Raw genomic sequence first — 18,476 nt, forward strand, 5'->3', positions numbered from 1 at the left:
TGCTTATGTAAATTTCCCATGCTTGTATAGTAAAAATGTGATCTTCTCCTGCCAATCTGACTCTGTTAATGATTAGCGCAGGCAGAGGAATTTAGGAGGTGGGAAGAACGGTATTACACTTTTCTAGCTTCCATGTTAGTCAGCATTTGTGTGGCTGCTGGGTGGAGGGCAGGGAGCCCAGTAAGGGAGGGGGCCAGCGCCGTCCCCCAGGTGACAGGGGAGGGCGGTCTGGTCAGCGTGAGAAAAGGGGATCAGTTTCTGGCTTCATTCCTTCCGAGCACAGAGTTGAAGGACTTGCTGAAGAATGGGGTGTTGAGTGTAAGAGAAAGAGAGGCATGGGAAAAACACAGAGATCCAGAAAAATTCTGTAGCAGCACACTGAGGTCAATAATTTGACTGGAATTAAGGATCTTTAGACATCTTAAAGTACCTTTTACAGAGCAATCATCAAGTAAATAATTGGACATCAGCAGCAGTGGCCACTCTGCCTCTCTCGTCCACTGCCATGTCCCCAGGACAGTGCCTGGCAGGTCCACGGTACAAGTCCATTACACATTTCCAGAATCAACCAATTAGCAAGGGATAAACAACCAAAATCTCCCCTGGACACCCACACACAACATTTTGTCGTTGACAAAGAAAAGACAGAGATGCCACAGAGGTACCGAGACGGCAGGAGCCTCGATTAGCCCATTTGCTGCCGTGCGGCCCACCAGGGACTTTCTCCAGCCTGCTGTGCGTTGTTGGAACTAAATTCAGCAACGTGAGAGCACTTGGGTGGGATTGAAACGGAGCCTCGGCAATACTCCCCCCTCCCGATTCTCAGCAACAGAGGTGCAACCTGACGACTTCAGGCCGCAACACGCTCAACAGGTACTATTTAAAATTAGGGACGTGTAAAAACTCAGTGAAAGAACTGATTAAACAGTAAGCGACAAGAGCGTAAATACTAATGTGAGACATGAGCCAGGGGCGCGGGGCTCCTGGTTCTTCCTAGGCAGCTGTGGGAAATGTCACAACACTCTTGTCGAGTTGCTTTCCAAAAACGAAGGGGTGGGCAGCAAAGAACGGGGCTTTTTTTTTTTTTTTTTTTAGCAGATTCAAATGCGTCTTTTCGTTTTGCTGTAATAAGTCAAAAGTCGATACACTCAGATGAACAGAACAATGTTTCCGTATTTCATCTGGCTTGGTCAGGAGTCAGGGACTCAGAGACTTTCGTTCAAGGACCAGGAGGGCTGCTAGAACTGAGTTTTCAGTGAGACTCGTGAACCCAGCCTCAGAGCTGTGGTTCTGCTGGGAAGGGAGGCAGAGTTGCTGCCCCAGGTTTGCCCTGCGGATTCTGATTCCGATCTTGTTACTGGGAAACAGAAGGCTCAGAAAGAAATCTCTTTGGCCTCCCTTTTAGCTGCCTAGAAATAATTCAGATGGAAAATCACCTCCTGGTGGGACATTCACAGGAAGATGTTGAGCAAACATTTATCTACCAAACATTCGCTTAGCAAACATTTGCTTTGGCATCTCCATGCAAATGGCTTTTTTGCCTTTCAAGCCTCAAACCACAAAGCTTTTTGTTCTTCCGCTTCAGAGTGACACAGATGCCTCAACTGCCCAATACTTCTTTGGGTCTCTATTCTTATCTCCCCCAGAAGATTCATTAGTAAATAGACTTTTACATTGTCTCCTGTTAACCTGTCTCTGTTAATATGATCATTAGCTCAGCTAAAAGAATTTAAAAGATGAGAGAAAAATATATATATTTTGCTTCCACAGCTGACTGTCATGTTTTCTAGTTAATGAATTAAAGGAAAAAAAAAAAAACAACCTGACAGGTAGGATAGGAAAGAATGCAGATGTGGCCGAAAGCCTGGAAACTTAGCAAAGCAGGCTGCAGGCGATGTATTTCTCAAGACAGAGGAGGATGTGGCCCGCTAAGCAGGGATACATCTGTTCTCTGCTCCTAGGTCAACACACCCGTTGTCTGCAAGCAGGGAGACCTCTGGACCTCTGGACCTCTGGACCTCTGGGAAGACGGAATGATGCCAGGGGAGAAATAAATCAGGTCATAAAAACTTACATCGTGCCCTGGCTGGTGTAGCTCAGTGGATTGAGCGCAGGGCTGGGAACCAACCAACCGTGGTTCGATTCCCAGTCAGGGCACATGTCTGGGTTGCAGGTCAGTTCCCAGCAGGGGACGCACAAGAGGCAACCATACATTGATATTTCTCTCCCTCTCTCTCCTTCTCCTCCCCCCTCTCTAAAAATGAATAAATAAAATCTCTTTAAAAAAAAACAACTTACATCGTAACCCAGCCGTCTGCACAGACCATGACCTTGAAACCCCTAAGCAAGATTTCCCCCATCCCCATTTTTTCCTTTTTAAAGGACCTTAAATGAAAATAACTGGAGATCTGGGGTCTTTGCGTATCAGCTGCCTATTCTTTGTTCAATGATTCCTTTGAAACATGTTTTTTCTTCCACTGCTACCTGGTGTCAGTTTTTTGGCTTTTTAGGCATCAAGCAAATGTGCTACCAGACAGTGGGCTTGGCCCTGAGTGGGCCAGGGGGTAGTTTGTGGGTTCTTGACTTTGGGTAGACACGAGTTTACAGTGTGAGTCCAGATGACTGTGAGGTTGAGCTGGGGACATGAAACAAGGAAGGGCCTGGCGTAGGAGCAAAAAGAAAAAGAAAGAAAAAGCCTGAGCTGGGTTATTTAGCTCACTGTTCAAGTTAGAGAAAAAGGAGCATTGGAAACAGGTTCATGGGATGAACCTGGGATGAGCGGCCGCTGCCCGCTGCTCCCCTGACTACATGTCTCGGGTCCCTTAGAATTTAGGAGACATGTGTCTGTGGGGGAGGAAGTGAGGGGAGCAGAGGGGAAAGGGAATGGCCAAGCTGCTTCCCAGAAGGAGAGCATGTTCGCTGGGTCCTTTGTCTTCAGTTTGTATCACTCTTGTAGGCAGGAATCTTAGCGGGGGTCTTGGTAAAATAGTCCTCCATTTCCCAGGTGTGTTTTTTCAGGGTCGTGGTCTCTAAGATTGGTCAGTGACAGGGCAGGGGGTCCTTAGTCCCTGGAGCTGGTTCTGCAGCAGCCCCCACCTGCTTCTGCTGCTTCTCTGGGCCTTAGATGCAATGCAACTGATGCCTAGAAGTTATCTGCGGGGAGGGGAGCTTCTGTGTTTGGCTGTAAATGTCCCGGCTGTTTTCTCCAGCTGTCTTAGTTTCCCTGTTCCACTTGTCTTGGCCTATGGCTTGTCTCAAATGGACCCCACTTTAAAATGGACAGAGTTCCAGGCTTGTGACTCCCCTGCCCCTGGGACAAAAAACACTGCTTCAGGACTCACTCCCTGAGAGCAGAGAGGAGGAAAGCAGGTGGAGGGATGAGAGGTCCAAGGGAGAGAGGGGAGTGGACGGGAAGTCTGCTCGGACCCCCCTGAGCACCTCATGGAGGCGGGTTACACACAATAATTCCAGTCCTCATAATTCCAGCGTGACCCCTGCCAGGCTGTTTTACATGTTAACTAACTGCCCCAAATGCATGCAGACCCCACAGGTTCAAGGCTGAGTGACACAAAACTGCCGTCACTCGGGATGCCAATCACAACTGGGGCGCCCTGCCTGCTCTCCTTTCTGCCTAAGTGACTACAAATTTGGGAATTCCCATGACCCCCCCCACCAGGTTTCATAATTACCTACAATGACTCACAGAACAGAGAAAAGGCTTTACTTACTATTACTGGTTTATTATAATCATATAACTCAGAAACAGCTAAATGGAAGAGACACACAGGGCAAAACATCGGGGGAGGCATGGAGCTTCCATACCTCCCCTGGGTGCCGCCCCCCCCAGAACCTCTCCAACTCCATGTTTAGGGTCTTTATGGAAGTTTCCTTCTGTTAGGACGATTGATTACATAAGTGGCCACTGTTGATTATCTCTAGCTTCCCTCCCCTCCAAGGAGTCTGGGGAATTTGGCTGTAAGGATGAAAAAGAAGGTGCGGACTAACCTGACGAGCTCAGGACAGGCCTGCGTGGGGAACCTTACAACCCGAAGACCTAGACTGACGGCACGGAATGACCTGAAATGAGGACTTCCTCACTACAGGTGACTGACTCACAGTGGATAAACATCATGTCCTAAGCCAGCTTCTTCCCTGAAAAACATCAGTCTTTATTTTAACCTGTCCTGTCTAGTGTCTTTTTTGTATTTGTAATATACTTTTGAAATGTCAGAAAAATATCCTTTTTCCTGGGCTCCCACTACACAGACCACAGAGGCCCTCAGTCCTATGTTATCGTGTTAATCATTAACTGTTAACTGTCCTGTACCAACCAACATGTTTTTTAAAATTGTGTCTATTTGTTTTACTGTTTATCCAATCCCAGAAATCCCCCCACTCTGCCTCTCCCACCTCTCTGACCCATCATCAGTGGATTTCAGGTGACCCCGTACGCCTCCTCCTCGGACTGTATAAAATAAGGTGCAGAACTGGAGCATTTCCTCAATTATTTGAGATAATCCTTCCTAGCAGTAGTCATCAAGATGGCTCATATGGACTCATCCAGATTCTCCACATGCTTCAATGATGTTTACTTGGTGTAGTACAGCAGGTTCCAGAAAAAAACACCAAAAACCACTGTGTTGGGTACCAGCGGGGTTCCCTTGTGCCCCACCAACTCCTCGCATGGCACCGGGTCAGCTTGGGTGAGATTTTCTCAGAATCCTGGACCTTCCTGTTTTCAGGTTAAAAGGCCTGAATTTGAGCTGTATTTTTAAAATCCTCGAGATGAAGCCAAAGGTTAGAAGTTGAGAGAACTGCCCTGGCTGGTGTAGGTCAGTGGATGCAGCATGGGCCTGTGAACCAAAGGGTTGCCAGTTCAATTTCCAGTCAGGGCTCATGCCTGGGTTGTGGGCACTCGAGAGGCAACCACACATCGATGTTTCTCTCCCTCTCTTTCTCCTTTCCTTTCCCCTCTCTAAAAATAAATAAATAAAATCTTTTTTTAAAAAAAGGTGAGAGAACTAAGGCTAACAAGAGTTGAAAACTCAGGATAGGGAAAAAAATCGTGGTGGTTTTTAACTTTGGCTTTCAATTGGAATTGCTTTCTCAGAGTCTGAACAAAACATTTTGCTGGATAAGCGAGACAATGAACTCATTCGGCTCCAAAGATAGAAGGCACTTTTTCCCACCAGCTGGAATCTCAGGTGTTCTTAGGTGACTAAGACTCTCTGTACAGGTGTCTGAGGAAATCCTCAAAATGAGCGGGGCCTCACGGAGAATCCCGACTCAAGCGTCTGTACAAGGATACGCACAGGAGGGAGAGAAACCAAGACACCTCAGACTGTTTGTTGTGACCTGAGAGGTGACAGCCCCTTAGAGCTTAACCACAGGTGCCACTCAGAAACCCACCACACAGCATTTGTAGAAATCTGCTCAGATCGGCCAATATCCAATCAGACTAAAATCAGTGTGAGAAATCGTGTCTCCAAAGCCAAAGCCTCTCAGCCCCAGCCCCCTTTACGACTCCTGGGGGGTCTATCCTGTGTCTAGGGAGACTTCACTTGCAAGTGCTCACAAAAATATGAAGACTTAATTAGGAACAGTAGCCATTTATCACAGCCAAAAGAGAACTGTTTTGGCACCTAACTGATGTTGGCATGCAACATTAGGAAAAAGCCTTCTGAATGAATGGGGTGCTTATCTTTATTGGACATTAGAAGTGTCTAGAAGGAGCACAAATACTTTTTTTAAAAAGAAGTTAATAAGAACTTTTTACGGACAGTTGCTGAACGAAAGAAGGCTGCTAAAGCTTATAACTGCTATCAGCCCACTTCTCCCCTTTCTACATTTCCTTCATTATATCCTTTGCCCTTGAGCTTCCTTGTCTGGCCTTGCCCTTTGCCTCCCTTCTTTTTTCCCCTTCTACCACCTTCACATCTCCTCCACTACCACTCCCTAGTGAACTGTGGGAACGTGAGAACAGGAATTCAGACCAGAGTCATCCGGGAATTCTGGTGGCTCCCTTCAGGGAGAAGCCAGTCCCAGGCAGAGGAGAAACAGTCATTATGTATGTGCTCCTAAGCCTAGAATAGAATTTTATCTACCTAAAGACACAAACACTTACAAGGAATGCGCCTTCTTAGCGTGTTGGGACCATACTATCTAGCAAAAAGGCTGGACATCAGTGCATTCCTTAGATCGATTTATGATGAAAAGGAGGGAGTTTAAACAAGCAAACAAAAAAAGGGCCACTCATGAGAGCTGACGAGCTCAAGGGAAGCCTGCGTGGTGGGACTCAGAAACTCAGAAAACCAAAGTGACCACACTGGACGCTCTGAGGCTGAAACGTCCTGACCCAGAGTGAGTGGTGGCAGCAGCCATGGCCTAGGGCAGTGTCTTCCCTGATTGAGGTCAGCCTTGACCTTAACTGAGCCTGTCTGTCATCCTTTGCATCTATGATAACAACCTTGGGCAGGTAAGCGTGATTTTTTTCCTCACGGCACCAGAGCAGACTCCACACACCCCTCCACATATCATTATGATATTCTTCATTAACTGCAACCTCTCCTGTCCCACCCGACTTCAAAAAAAATACTGGTCTCTTTGTTTCACTTTTTCATCCAGCCTCAGAGAGTTTCCTGTTCTGGTTTGTCCCATCCCCCTAATATAATGTCAGCGTATTTTTTTAGACATCCTGCTTTGACTGTACCGTACAAAATGTGGAGCACACCTACCATTCTCTGGAGCATTTTCTCCGTCCATTGAGATTTTCTTCCCCTGGTAACTGTCATCCAGTTTGGCTTAAGCAAACTCATAAACATTCTCTACAGATTCAAACATTTCTTACACTGCGGGCTGAGAATGTCAAGCTTCTCACCAAGACTCGGTTTTTCTGGCAGTCGGCCTTCACCCCGCAATTAGCTAAGGACCAACCCTGAGTTTCCTCAACAGGACCAAAGACGCACTTACCACCTTTATCACTCAGAAAGCACCAAGATCCTAGCTGCTCTGTTCTGAGAACCAGGAAAGAACACCAGATGTCTTTCTACAGTGTAACAGGAGAAAACTGAGGCTTCCTAACATAGGGTTGATTGCTGGGGGGGACAGGCAGCAGACCAAGGCAGGGAGGGGGAGAGACGTGTCCCACCCACTGACTCCGCAGGCCTTGCACTTCCATGCATCTTTTCCATTTTCTGGGAAACAAAGCCTTTGAAACTGCTTTCATCCCAAGGCCTGAAAGGGCCCAGAGTGCCTAAAGGAAGAAGCCCACTAACACCTTTGGGTATTCATGCCCCTGTCCTGGAAAGTAGCACCACCTTTACCTGTCAATCGCTATGTAACCCTCCCCCATCTGGCCAACTATGTAAGTCCCCAGAACAAAGGATCTCTCTCTTGCTCTTGCCTTTCTCCCCGACCTGGGCAAGGCCTGTCCTCTTCCATGAGAACATATCACCAATAAACCCTGTTTGCACAACAATAGACTCGCTGATCTGTAATTCTTCACTGCATTGGCGAGAACTGAGTTCCTGGGAGGTTCTCCCGTGGTGGACTCAGACAGGACGTGTACGGTGCATCAGCACTTGGCTTCTATCCTCCATTTCCTTCTAAGTTCCCCATATACCAGAGGGACTGAAATTTAAATACTACTTGTCCACTATTCCTAGTGATTGAGAATCCAGGTGTGAATTAATGCAGTTTCTGAGATGCACTGGTTCACAACTGAGGAGCTGGGAGATGGGGTCATTATTTCTGCTACTGTGTTGACTGATGGGTAGACAGCAGTAGACACAGGTTCATGTGAAGAAGCAGGTGATTCTGCACCTCTGGGTGGTGCTGTGGACGTGTGACCTTGAGACAAGACTCCAGGGGTAACTCCCTCACTTCCATTCCTCTGGCTGGTCATGGCTTTACAAGCACCTAATTCTTTGTGTTAAAGACCTTTCTGCACAAGTGTTCATGGCAGTGTTACGTGTAACAGCCCCAAATTGGAACCAACGCAAATGCCCAAGAAGGGTGAATGGATTCACACATTTGGTGCATCCCTACAGTGGCACAGAGCTGAGGGATACATTTTAAAGAACTATATCAAAATAATCACGTTGAGTCGAGAAGCCAACCTCTGCCCAAAATTACATATTGTATAATTCAAATTTTGAAAATTCTAGAAAATACAAACTAATCTATACTTACAGAAAACAGGTGAGAGTTTTTATATCACTGGGGGAGGAGGTGGGAGAGGGGCAGAATGAAGAGATTACAGAATTACCCTCGTTGTAACAACTTTTCTGGTGCATGCCTCTAGCAACATTTAATGCATTGTATACTTTCAATATGTTAAGTTCATTGTATGTCAACGATAATAATACAGGGCCCAGCAGAAGTCAGGCCTGCTTGAGTGTGGGTGGTAGGGTAAGAATATGGATGTAATAATTTATAGCTTTAATTTGAATATCTCACCTAAAATGTCATATACTCTGCTCGAGTGTGATATTATGTTACAGAATTACATGTTTATGATTTTTAATAAAAGATTTAAAGGGACATATAATAAAAAGGGACATTTGCGCCACTATTTTAAAAATTACATATACGCATTTGAAAAATGGCTTAAAGTATATGTTTTATAGAAAATAGAAAAGTCACACTGGCTGGTGCGGCTCAGTTGGCTGGAGCATCATCTTGTAAACCAAATGGTCGAGGGTTCGATCCCCAGTCAGAGCACATGCCCAGGTTGCACATTTGGTCTCGAGTCAAGGTGCGTACAAGAGGCAGCCAATCAATGTTTCCCTTTCACATGGATGCTTCTCTCTCTCTATCTCCCTCCTTTTCCCTTTCTCTAAGGTCAATAAGCATGGTCTTGAGTGAGGATTTAAAAAACAGTATGGAAAACCCAAAAAAATACCTAACTGTAACATCTTTTTCCTGCACATTTTTTCTATTGTCCACCAGAGGGCAGCAGAGATATTCTGCGACTGGAAGCCCCCTCCTCAGCATCACCCACAGCCCAGCAGGGCCCAACCTCACCAGCGTCACGCCGACCACAGTCCTCCTCGCCCTCCAAGCTGCCCACACCGGACTCTGTCAGCTTCTTCATCCAGCCAGGCATCTGCCCACCTGAAGTCTGGCCCTCTGCTGGCAGCTCCTCCTCACCACCCTCTGTTCTTCAAGGGGAATGGCCACTAACTCTTCAGGTCTCGGCCAAGAGGTCACCTTCTCAGAGGTGCTCTGTGATCCCCAGACCAGCTGAGACCCAAGTACATGCTCTGGACGCACAAGAAGTTTTCCTTCACAGCCCTTCTCTGGAGTGTAGTTAACCCCTTAGAGCTGAGATTTATCTGAGACCCTGTCTTGGTGACAAGATAAACTCCATGAGAACAGGGCTCATGTACATCCTGTTCTCTGTGGAGATCCCAGGGCCCAGCCCAGGACCTGACACATCACAGATGCTCAGTGACCACTCATTAAAGGGATGAGGGAAATCACCCAGTGAGATCCTGCAAACCTGCGGGACACCTACCATGGGAAAATGTGTTTTTATGAACACGAAGTCATTGGTGTCAGCATGGGAGGAAAAGCAGGGTCAGGGCTTTACGTTTCACAGAGCCAGGAGAGAGGACAGCAAGCTCTACCCGGTGAGAGATCCGACCACCCTTCATCCCCCGGCCACAGCCCTTCCCACCCTCACCTGAGTGAGGGGTGTCTCGTCTCCCCGGACTCTGGGCAGCAGCCTGTGTCCTTCCTCTTCTCACAGAGATTCAATACGGCAACGACTCTGGATCCCCAGCCACAGCTAGAGTTACTGCCGGAGGAGAAAGGAGCCCACGCAGGTCTCAGATAAATCAGGGGATGGCTCCCCGTCCCCAAGGTCCCTGGTCTGTGAAACACATTCCCCTGGTCCCTGAAAACTTCTCACTGGCTCATGGTGTCCTGAGGAAGTAAAACTTCCTGTGAAGGACGGGGCCAGGGGACCCAGGCCTGTGGTTGCTTCTGTCTCAGAGGAGCTGAGGGTCTCACAGGAAGGAACCTCCACTCACAGAGAACCCACAGGGTGCCCTGCCTGGGTCTCCACGTGGAGCTGCTCCAGGTCCTAGGCCTGTGGGGATCTAGAGCAGATGACAGACAGGGACACGGATGATTTGGATGCCGTGCCCCAATGCTGTGATGGGGGACACATGGGACATTTGGGGGACCGACCCTTGCATTCAGCACCCTCTCCCAAGAGCCTGAAGAAAGCTTTCACTAGGCCCTTTCCTGGATACGGTGGACACAGAGAGCTTCCCCCAAAACAGCCCATCTCCCTAGGGGGACGGTTCTCCTAACACTGGACTCACAATACTCTGGACAACACCTGTCCTGTCACTGGGCTCACCCCGTACTGAGATGTAGTCAGGAGACCTGGGGACCACAGTGACAGGGCCCCAACTGACCAGTCTGTCAGACCGAAGGTCAGAGCCACCTGTGTCCTGGACACGGGGTCAGCTCCCATTCTCTGGAGCCTGGCCAGCATCCCTGGTGCAGCCCAACACTGGCTGCGAGTCCCCTCCTGCCCTCCAGGTGGCGACATGGAGACACACAGACAACACACAGGAAATTCACACGTCACGTGGTGTGAACTTGGCTTTGGTGAAGGAGGCAGAGAAGGAACCTGATTTACATACAGCCCTAGCTCAGACAGGCCCCTCAGGGCCCCTCCTTCCTGCCTGCTCTGTCCTATCAGCTTCTTTCGAGGACTGTGCAATAAATTTGGCAAGCTCAGTGACCAAAAGTAACCACCGCTAAGTGAGCCCTGTCCCCTGGTCTTGTGAACCTTGAATGACCTAACTTCAACACATCAGAGTGAACTTCTCTGCGAGACTCGAAGGCACAGCCTCTGGGAGCAGACCACGAGACCCCAGAGCCCTTCAGGGGCTCTGGTTCCCTGCACGCCCTCTCCTGTGCTGTGAATGTCGATGTAAAAATATATATATATAGATAGATAGATATGTGTCTTTCATCGTTTTGCCTTTTATCCAATTCTAGAGATTTCCCTGCTGTGCTTTCTCTCACCTCCTGATGGATTTCATGCAACTTTTTATCTTCTCCTTGGATTCTAATGTGCAAAATAAGCTGCAAAACTGTCGCTCTTTGCAAGACTTGAGATCCTGCTCCCTGGCATATGACGTCCCTCAGAGCCGAGATTTATCTGAGTTTGGCTCAAATAAACTCGTAAAGATTCTCCACAGGCCTGGACATGTCTTGATTTGACAGGGTCTGGGAGGCCCTGCCCTCTCAGGGGTCCCTGTGCCGCCCCCCACCTCATGTGTGGCACCATCTGTGGGTAAGGTGAGGGGACCACAGGAGAGTCTCCCAGGCAGAGGTGACAGGTGTCCCAGTGATGGGGGGAGGGGCACAGGGACAGGCTCAACCAACACACATGGCAAAGGAGGGTCTGGAACCATCCCCGAAAACAGAGGAGGCCACAGCCACCTGACTGCTTACCACAGTCCTCTCTTCCCGAGACATGCTGGACACCTTCCCCTTCACACGTGGGAACAGCAGGTCCTTCCGAGACTCCAGGTCTCTGCTCTGTGTTGCTGGGAATAAAGGCCAGGCTGGTGGCACCTGAGGGACAAGGAGGGACTTCTCTGCAGTCATCTCCCACCTGACCTTTCCTCACCCCAGAGTCCTCTGTGCCACTTTCTGGCCAGGAGAAAAGTCCATCTTCTCAGAGCATCAGAGGACAGAGGGTGTCCAGCTGTGTTTCTGGGTTAGGGTTTGGGGGCCCCTGGGGCTCTCTGTGTGGCACTGACCGACCCAGGACCACGACACGGCAGAGGCCAACGCTGGGGGGAGTGTGCATCGGCTGCAGGCACGGGTCTCCATCAGCCTTGTTACTGCAGGTGAGCATCACAGGCCGCAGGACCCGCCTCCCCCAAGAGCCTGCTGGTTGCGGAGTCTGGTCCACTGCTCCCCTGCAGAGTCAGAGTCTGAGTTTTCCCAGGATCCAGAGACTTGCCCTGTGCATGGAGAGCTGGAAGGGATGTTCTCCACCCGTACCACAGGATCATATTCTGACTGGATGTCCACATAAGCTGGGCAGCTGCTGAAGCAGCATTTCTAAGGTGTCACCTGGGCATTGTCGTCTTCACAGAGTTTCACAAGTGATCCCATGCACAGCAGGGGCGGCATCCCTGGGACAAGTTTTCCCGAGGTAGCCCCAGGGCTACTGCTGTGAAGGGGAAAGTCAAGTGTGAAAGAGACAGGCTGTGGGAAAGGCTACTGGGCAGGGGCAAGGGGCTGTGGGAAACACTTGGGACCCGGACCCCTAGGCTTGTGCTTCTCCAAACAGGGTGTGTGTGTGTGTGTGTGTGTGTGTGTGTGTGTGTGTGTATGTGTGTGTGTATGTGTGTTTGGAGGCTCAGCAGTTCCCAGGGAACTGAAATATAAAGAAACAATAAACTGAAAAGAGGAGACAAAAGTGGCAAAAATGAGGGGAGGGAGAGGGAGAGTCCCGGGCGCAGACTCTGCCCCCAGCCCACGTGACCAGGGAGGTGATGTGGCTGTAAGGGGAGGCTCAACACACAGGGAGGAGGGAGAGCAGCGTCCACCAGTCCAGACAGGAGTGCCCGTGAGCCTTGCTGCCCCTCAAGCTCTTCTCAGAGAGGGAGGGACACAGCAGACAGCAGACGCCATGGAGTCCCCCTCAGCACATACCCACACGGGGCGCGTCCCCTGGCAGGGGCTCCTGCTGACCGGTAAGGAGGGGACGGTCCTGGGGGTGGATGGGAGGATGGGAGACAAAGACCAGCTGGGATCTATTGGAAAGCGCAGCACTCTGAGAGGGCACAGAGGGCTTCTGTTTGGCCCCGAGGGGAGAGGACAGGGAGCAGAGTAGGATGGGGTTTGGGGGGCTCAGCAGCAGGGAAATCCCATGACCTGGAAGTGTGAGGGGCAGCAAAACCTCGACTGCTGTTCATTTCTTAAGTTACTCATCACTGAGAGTTGAATTCTGAAAAGTGATGATAATAATAACAATTTATGTCAGGTGACACCAGAAAAAATTTAACCAGGGGAATCTAGACATTGTCTTTACGACCATCCTCAGAGATGGATGAATACTCCCCAGGAGGTGCAGGACCCTGGTGGGACCACTCACTCAGCCCCCCACAGGTAGGAACAGCTTGTTGCAGGCACTGGGGGTGCAACCGGATCAGACAAGCCCCCACCCCCCAGGAGCTCCCATTTTATGTGGAGGAGAAGGACAAGGAAAGGTCTAAATGTGATGTCAGCTACCCACAGGGGCCACGAACTTACAAAGTGAGGGCAGGTCCAAGGTGAAGACACAGGGTCTTTAGAGAAGGTGGTCAGTGAAGGTGTCTTTCGAAGAAGCCCCCGAGGGCAGTGAGGGGGGAGCCAGGCAGACCCCTGGGGAGGAGTATTTGGAACAGAAAAAATAACAGGTTTGGAGGTGGTTAAGTCATTTTGGCCATGCTGCTGACCTTGACCATGGGAGACACACACACTAACTCACTCACACACATACACACAGGGATACTGAGGAGTAAAAATACCTGCTCAGAACCCGGGGCCTCATCCTTCCACCCACCACAGAGATCCAAACACTGATCAAGTTCTCTCTTTCTTTCTTCCTAGTCTCACTGTTAACCTTCTGGAGCCCGCCCAGCACGGCCCAACTCGCCATTGTGTCCACCTACGCCGCCGAAGGGAAGGATGTGCTTCTGCGCATTCGCAACAAGCCTCAGGAGGTGATAGGCTACATGTGGTACAAGGGGGAGGGGACGAACCCCAATCGCAACATCGCCTCTATCGCGGTGGGCCCAGGGTTGTATGCAACGGGGCCTGCCCACAGCCGTCGGGAGAAAATCAATAACGACGGATCCCTGCTGTTAAGGAGGGTCACCCGGAAGGACTCGGGATACTACACCATAGTCGCCTACCTTCACGACTCAAAAAAGGAAATAGGATTCGGACGGCTTAATGTGTACCGTGAGTGACTGCTCTCTGACCTCTGGGTGTCGGGTGGGGTGAATTCCACTTCGCACACAGGACTGATAGCTCTGGACTCAGCCTCCTTCCCCCTCTGTATCACGTCCCAGGCTGGGGTTGGGCGTTTCTTGCAGGGCACGCCCAGTAGAGACAAGCGTCCTACTACGATCTCAGTTCCCTTCCCTGATTCCAGCCCTGCAGACAGTCACCAGAGAGAGGACCAGACTGATGGGTGAAACTCAGCTGAGAGAGACCAGTCTCAAGTTCAGCTCCCTGGGCCTTCCACATGACCATGACCCTGACTCTGAGAAAGACCCTGCAGGGCTTGATCAGGGCCTGACCTGAGGAGCATCCTGGGATTGTCGCAGAGAAACTCAGCCCAGGAGCCCCTCCCCAGACTCCTGTCCCAGGGCTTTTGACTCCTGGAACCTTGGCGAGCTGGGGTCAGGCTGGGTTTGACCTCCTGGGAAGGGATGACTGGGAGCAATGGTTTCCTGGGTGCCGGAGTCACAAAGCTCCTGATCTGATTACCAAAAAGGGTTCCGCCCCAAGGGTCACAGCTGGGCAGGGATGAAGTTGTGCTGTGTTTTCCACCTGACACCGTGTGGGATTAGCATACAACACAGGGTCCCCGAGTCATTTGCCACCTCTTCTAGGGGACTTAGGGGGTTTAGAGGAAGGTCTGCATCCCCAGGGAGAAACCAAGGAGAAAAGATGCCTCGGCAAGGCCTCATCCACCAGAGATCAGCCCAGGGGATTCTCTCTGGGAGTCCATCAGTAATAGGTGCCTCTTATTTGAGCTGCTCTCTGTCCTAAGATTTAGGTCCTATATGTGAATATTTTGTGGTTAATATACTGGTAACATGGCAACCAGATAGTCATCCTCGGTTCATCCAAACCGAGGCACAGGGTGGTACAGTCACTAAAGCAGAGTCACACAGACCCTGAGCAGCTGGTCACAGTCCCTTGGGGTTTGTCTCAGATACAGCTTTATCCTCTGCTTCACCCCAGTGGGGCCTTATGAGGTGTGTGTGGATCCCTAGACCAACCACTGGCTCAGACCCTTTCTTCTTAGGCACCTCGGCCCAGAGGAAGGGATTCCAGTCTGGGGAGTGAAAGCAAATGGAGACTTAGTCTGTTCTTAGTCCAGAACCAAAGTACCTACAATAACAATCAGAGTCAGTGCTGGGAACGCCCAGGGCTGCCCCTCAGGTGGCCCATCCACACCTCCCTGCCCTGGACCTGCAATCCCTTCTTTGCTTCCTGATGTGTTGGTGTCACTCCCACTGGATATGAAGGGAAGGACTTTGCCTCTCACTCCTCACTCCACACCTGCAACCAGCTCAGGGACCAACATGGAACAAACACCCAGTTGCTTCTGATAAATTAAAAAGAAATAAATGCTGATTGAATGAATGAATAAATAAATGAAGGATTTAAAATCTTTTCAGTGACTGAAACCTGGATGCAGAGTGTTTGCAGTTCTGGCCCCACAAGGCAGACTCTCTGTCCTGCCAGGGGCTGAGCCCCAGGTCTCAGAAGTTTTGCTGCTTTCTAGAGAAATATTGCTTTTTGACATTGGTCATAGGCCCTGAAATATTTATAATAATTTTCACACAAGATCTTTCCAAATTTCTATCTCAGAACCACCCAACACAACATTTGCCAACATGTCAGCAAATCCGTGCTCCCGGCTACCCTCCCTCACCCGCAGCACCGCCCCAGGTTCGAGGCCAACCTCAGTCATTCCCATCCTTTGTTTCTCCACAGAGCCTGTGAGAAAGCCCACCCTCCTAGCCAGCAACAGCACAGTCACCGAGAATAAGGACGCCGTGGTCCTGACCTGCGACACAGACGCGGTCTCCACCCAATGGTTGTTCAACGGCATGAATCTACGGCTCTCGGAGAGGATGAAGCTGTCCTGGCACAACAGAAGCCTCATCATAGACCCCGTCAGGAGGGAGGACGCCGGGAATTACCAGTGTGAGGTCTCCAACCCCATCAGTTCTGCCGAAAGTTCGCCTCTAGGGCTGCACGTGGAACATGAGTGACCCTCCTCCCCTCCCCTTTGAATTAATTTTTTGCACTCATCCAATAGATTTGTTGGGAGGGTGGAAAATACCTAAGAAGACTTGCACTGAGTCAATAAACGATCAAAAATGTGATCTGACGTTGTCACTGTCGTTGCTTTGAGGTCACATGCCACACCAGACCCTACCTCTGTCTGGACTCATTGCACCACCCCCACAGGGGAGGCGACACCGAATCCCTCACATGGTGGGCAGTGGCCACAAGATGACCAACGGGGGCGCCTCATAAGCTTGGGGCAACACAAGGTCCTTCCCTCCTGCGGTGGGATCTGTGGAGGGCATCTGGATGCCCCTGTGGACCACAGAAGTGGGAAGAAGGACACCCATGAAGTAGAAAATCACCCATCTTTTCCTTCCTCTTTGATTTCTTTCAGAAAATTTCTAAAGCCTCTTAAGTATTCTTATTTTCATGGTAATAGACTTATTTGCATAAACTCAGTAAGACACTGTCCTCCTTGTTAGCAGAATATAATTGGAAGCATTGGTAAGACAACCAAGGCTTTGACTCAAATGTCCTAGTTCAGGCCGATGCCCACAGAATTAGAAATGACCTCACCCTTTATGGAGCTAAGTTAGACCTGAGGGGTCTTTTGGTCTTTCTGGAAAAGAGACCATCACCCAGAGCTGGAGAGACTGCAGGTGCAGTGTGAGCGCAAGGCTTCCTCATCTCAAGAGGCTGTTGCAACTCTCATCTCAGGTCTCATAGAAAACACCTGCCTCAGAGCAAACTGTGTGGTGAATGTCAACTCCTCTGCACACAGGTAACCAATCAGGCCAAATCAGGTGACACCAGCCCTGTGGTAGGGTCCAGAGCACTGTTCTTCCCTGAAGTTGGTATCTGGTCCAAGGGAAAGTGGTGCGGAGAAAAACGCAACGTCCTAAAGGAGAACTCCAGCAGCACAGCCTTCTGGGAGATCAGATCCTGGCTCTGTTCAGGGAGTCCCAGCTACTTTGCACCTGTTTATAAGTGGCTGGGAACTTGCACCCCTTTGCAAAATGAAGGAACTAATAGAGACACAGTCTAGGTTTGGGCTGAGAGAGACTGGATTGCGGTTCCCTCCACTGTACAGAAAGCAGTTATGTTATGACCCCGAGGTCTTTGCATTCCCTCAAACTCAGGAGGCTTTAGACAGGTTCTTCCTGACTACATGCCTCTGCTTTCCACTTGTTTTAGAACATTTCCTTTAGAAATATAATTGCAATTAGTAATTGCAATTCTGGCCTCTGCCCTGTTGAAATATACTGCTCTTCTACTCTGTCTCCGGAAGCCAGGGCCCATTTTCTGAAAGCTTCTTCTCCTGGTGTCTCTGTGCCCAGTCTCTGAGAGAGGTCAGGGCAGGACCCTAACTTGGGTGGGAACTTCACAGCCCAGATGAAAAGCGACCTCCTGTCAGAATTTCTTATGAAGCTTGACGTTTCTCTTGTGTGAACCCCATTATCCAACGTGGATGCCTGTGATTCCTTCTGCTGCCCTTCACATCCTCCCAGCCCCCTGTTCCAGGGGCATTGAGTTCAGTCCCCCTGCCCTGCTGCATGGTCTTTTAATAGTCTTCCTGCCTCTTCTAATTTGTGTGACGCGTGTTTTGCTTTGACATCACCGACCTGTAACTGCCGATCCTGTTATCTTCTCACACTGTCAATTCTCACCCTATTTTCAAATCTTCCCATTTCTTTTTTTGTCTGGCAAAAGTCCTCCACGTATACGTTTTCAATCGTCCTATCTGTCTTCTGACTTGGCGTCCAGTGCAGGAGATGACCTGACTGCCCAGGTCCTCTTGGGGGCCACAGGTGCCCCGGACAAGCCTTTGCCCTAACATGTGAGAATTCATGCCGGCCTGAAACCTTGCACCTCAACAGCAGCCTGACCATCAACAGTGTTCTCATTCCATGTCCTTCCTCACTCGCCTTCAAAAGAGCAAGGTCATGAAGCTATAAAAGATATTCTGTCATGAAACTCAATTTCTCTAGTGTGTATGTGGGTCCCTGTCCCATTGGCCACCTGCAGGCCTGCTCTGGGTGACCTGTTTGGGGCCCTCTGTGACCTGGAACCAAGCCTTGACATCCTTGTCCTGATTCTTTGCTTTCTTTTTTTTTGTTTTGTTTTGTTCTGTTTGGTGGTTCGGGGAATTTTTGTTTGTTTGTTTTTATTATTTATTTATTATTTATTTATTTTTTACAAATTCCACATGCCTATCCCTGGAGAGTCCACAATCACAGCCTGGGAAATGGGAAAGAAATCTTTCCTCTGGTTGTGTTTTGTCTCCTGCTCCTTATTGTCTCTGGGGCATGTGACCGGAATCCTTAGAGATGTGGCCAGATGTGAACTGTGGGTAAGCAGAAGTGGGCATAGAGGGGAGTCCTAAAACTATGGGGTCTTTTCAGGGTCGAAATGACAAATTG

At 49.7% G+C, this 18,476-nt stretch overlaps 1 protein-coding gene and 1 long non-coding RNA gene across 2 annotated transcripts; both read left to right on the forward strand.

Moving 5' to 3' along the window:
- The first annotated feature begins 643 nt into the window (after window positions 1-643).
- Window positions 644-9,024, forward strand: LOC128627227 (uncharacterized). Its single transcript, XR_008391376.1, has 3 exons — window positions 644-927; window positions 3,940-4,103; window positions 8,950-9,024. It is a non-coding gene; the product is annotated as an uncharacterized LOC128627227 (long non-coding RNA).
- A 3,591-nt stretch (window positions 9,025-12,615) lies between these two features.
- Window positions 12,616-16,096, forward strand: LOC119038242 (carcinoembryonic antigen-related cell adhesion molecule 21-like). Its single transcript, XM_037130721.2, has 3 exons — window positions 12,616-12,734; window positions 13,633-13,986; window positions 15,757-16,096. The coding sequence occupies exons 1-3, from the start codon at window positions 12,671-12,673 to the stop codon at window positions 16,035-16,037; spliced, it is 699 nt and encodes a 232-aa protein (XP_036986616.2). The 5' UTR covers window positions 12,616-12,670; the 3' UTR covers window positions 16,038-16,096.
- Window positions 16,097-18,476: the final 2,380 nt, after the last annotated feature.

This window comes from Artibeus jamaicensis, unplaced genomic scaffold (genome assembly GCF_021234435.1).
Source record: "Artibeus jamaicensis isolate MK-2021 breed Jamaican fruit bat unplaced genomic scaffold, CSHL_Jam_final contig_35, whole genome shotgun sequence".
Classification (NCBI taxonomy): Eukaryota; Metazoa; Chordata; class Mammalia; order Chiroptera; family Phyllostomidae; genus Artibeus; species Artibeus jamaicensis.

Coding starts and splice junctions, on each gene's coding strand:
- LOC119038242 (XM_037130721.2), top strand. CDS start 12,671: ATGGAGTCCCCCTCAGCACATACCCACACGGGGCGCGTCCCCTGGCAG. Junction 12,735..13,632: donor GCAGGGGCTCCTGCTGACCG/GTAAGGAGGGGA, acceptor CTTTCTTCCTAG/TCTCACTGTTAACCTTCTGG. Junction 13,987..15,756: donor CGGACGGCTTAATGTGTACC/GTGAGTGACTGC, acceptor GTTTCTCCACAG/AGCCTGTGAGAAAGCCCACC.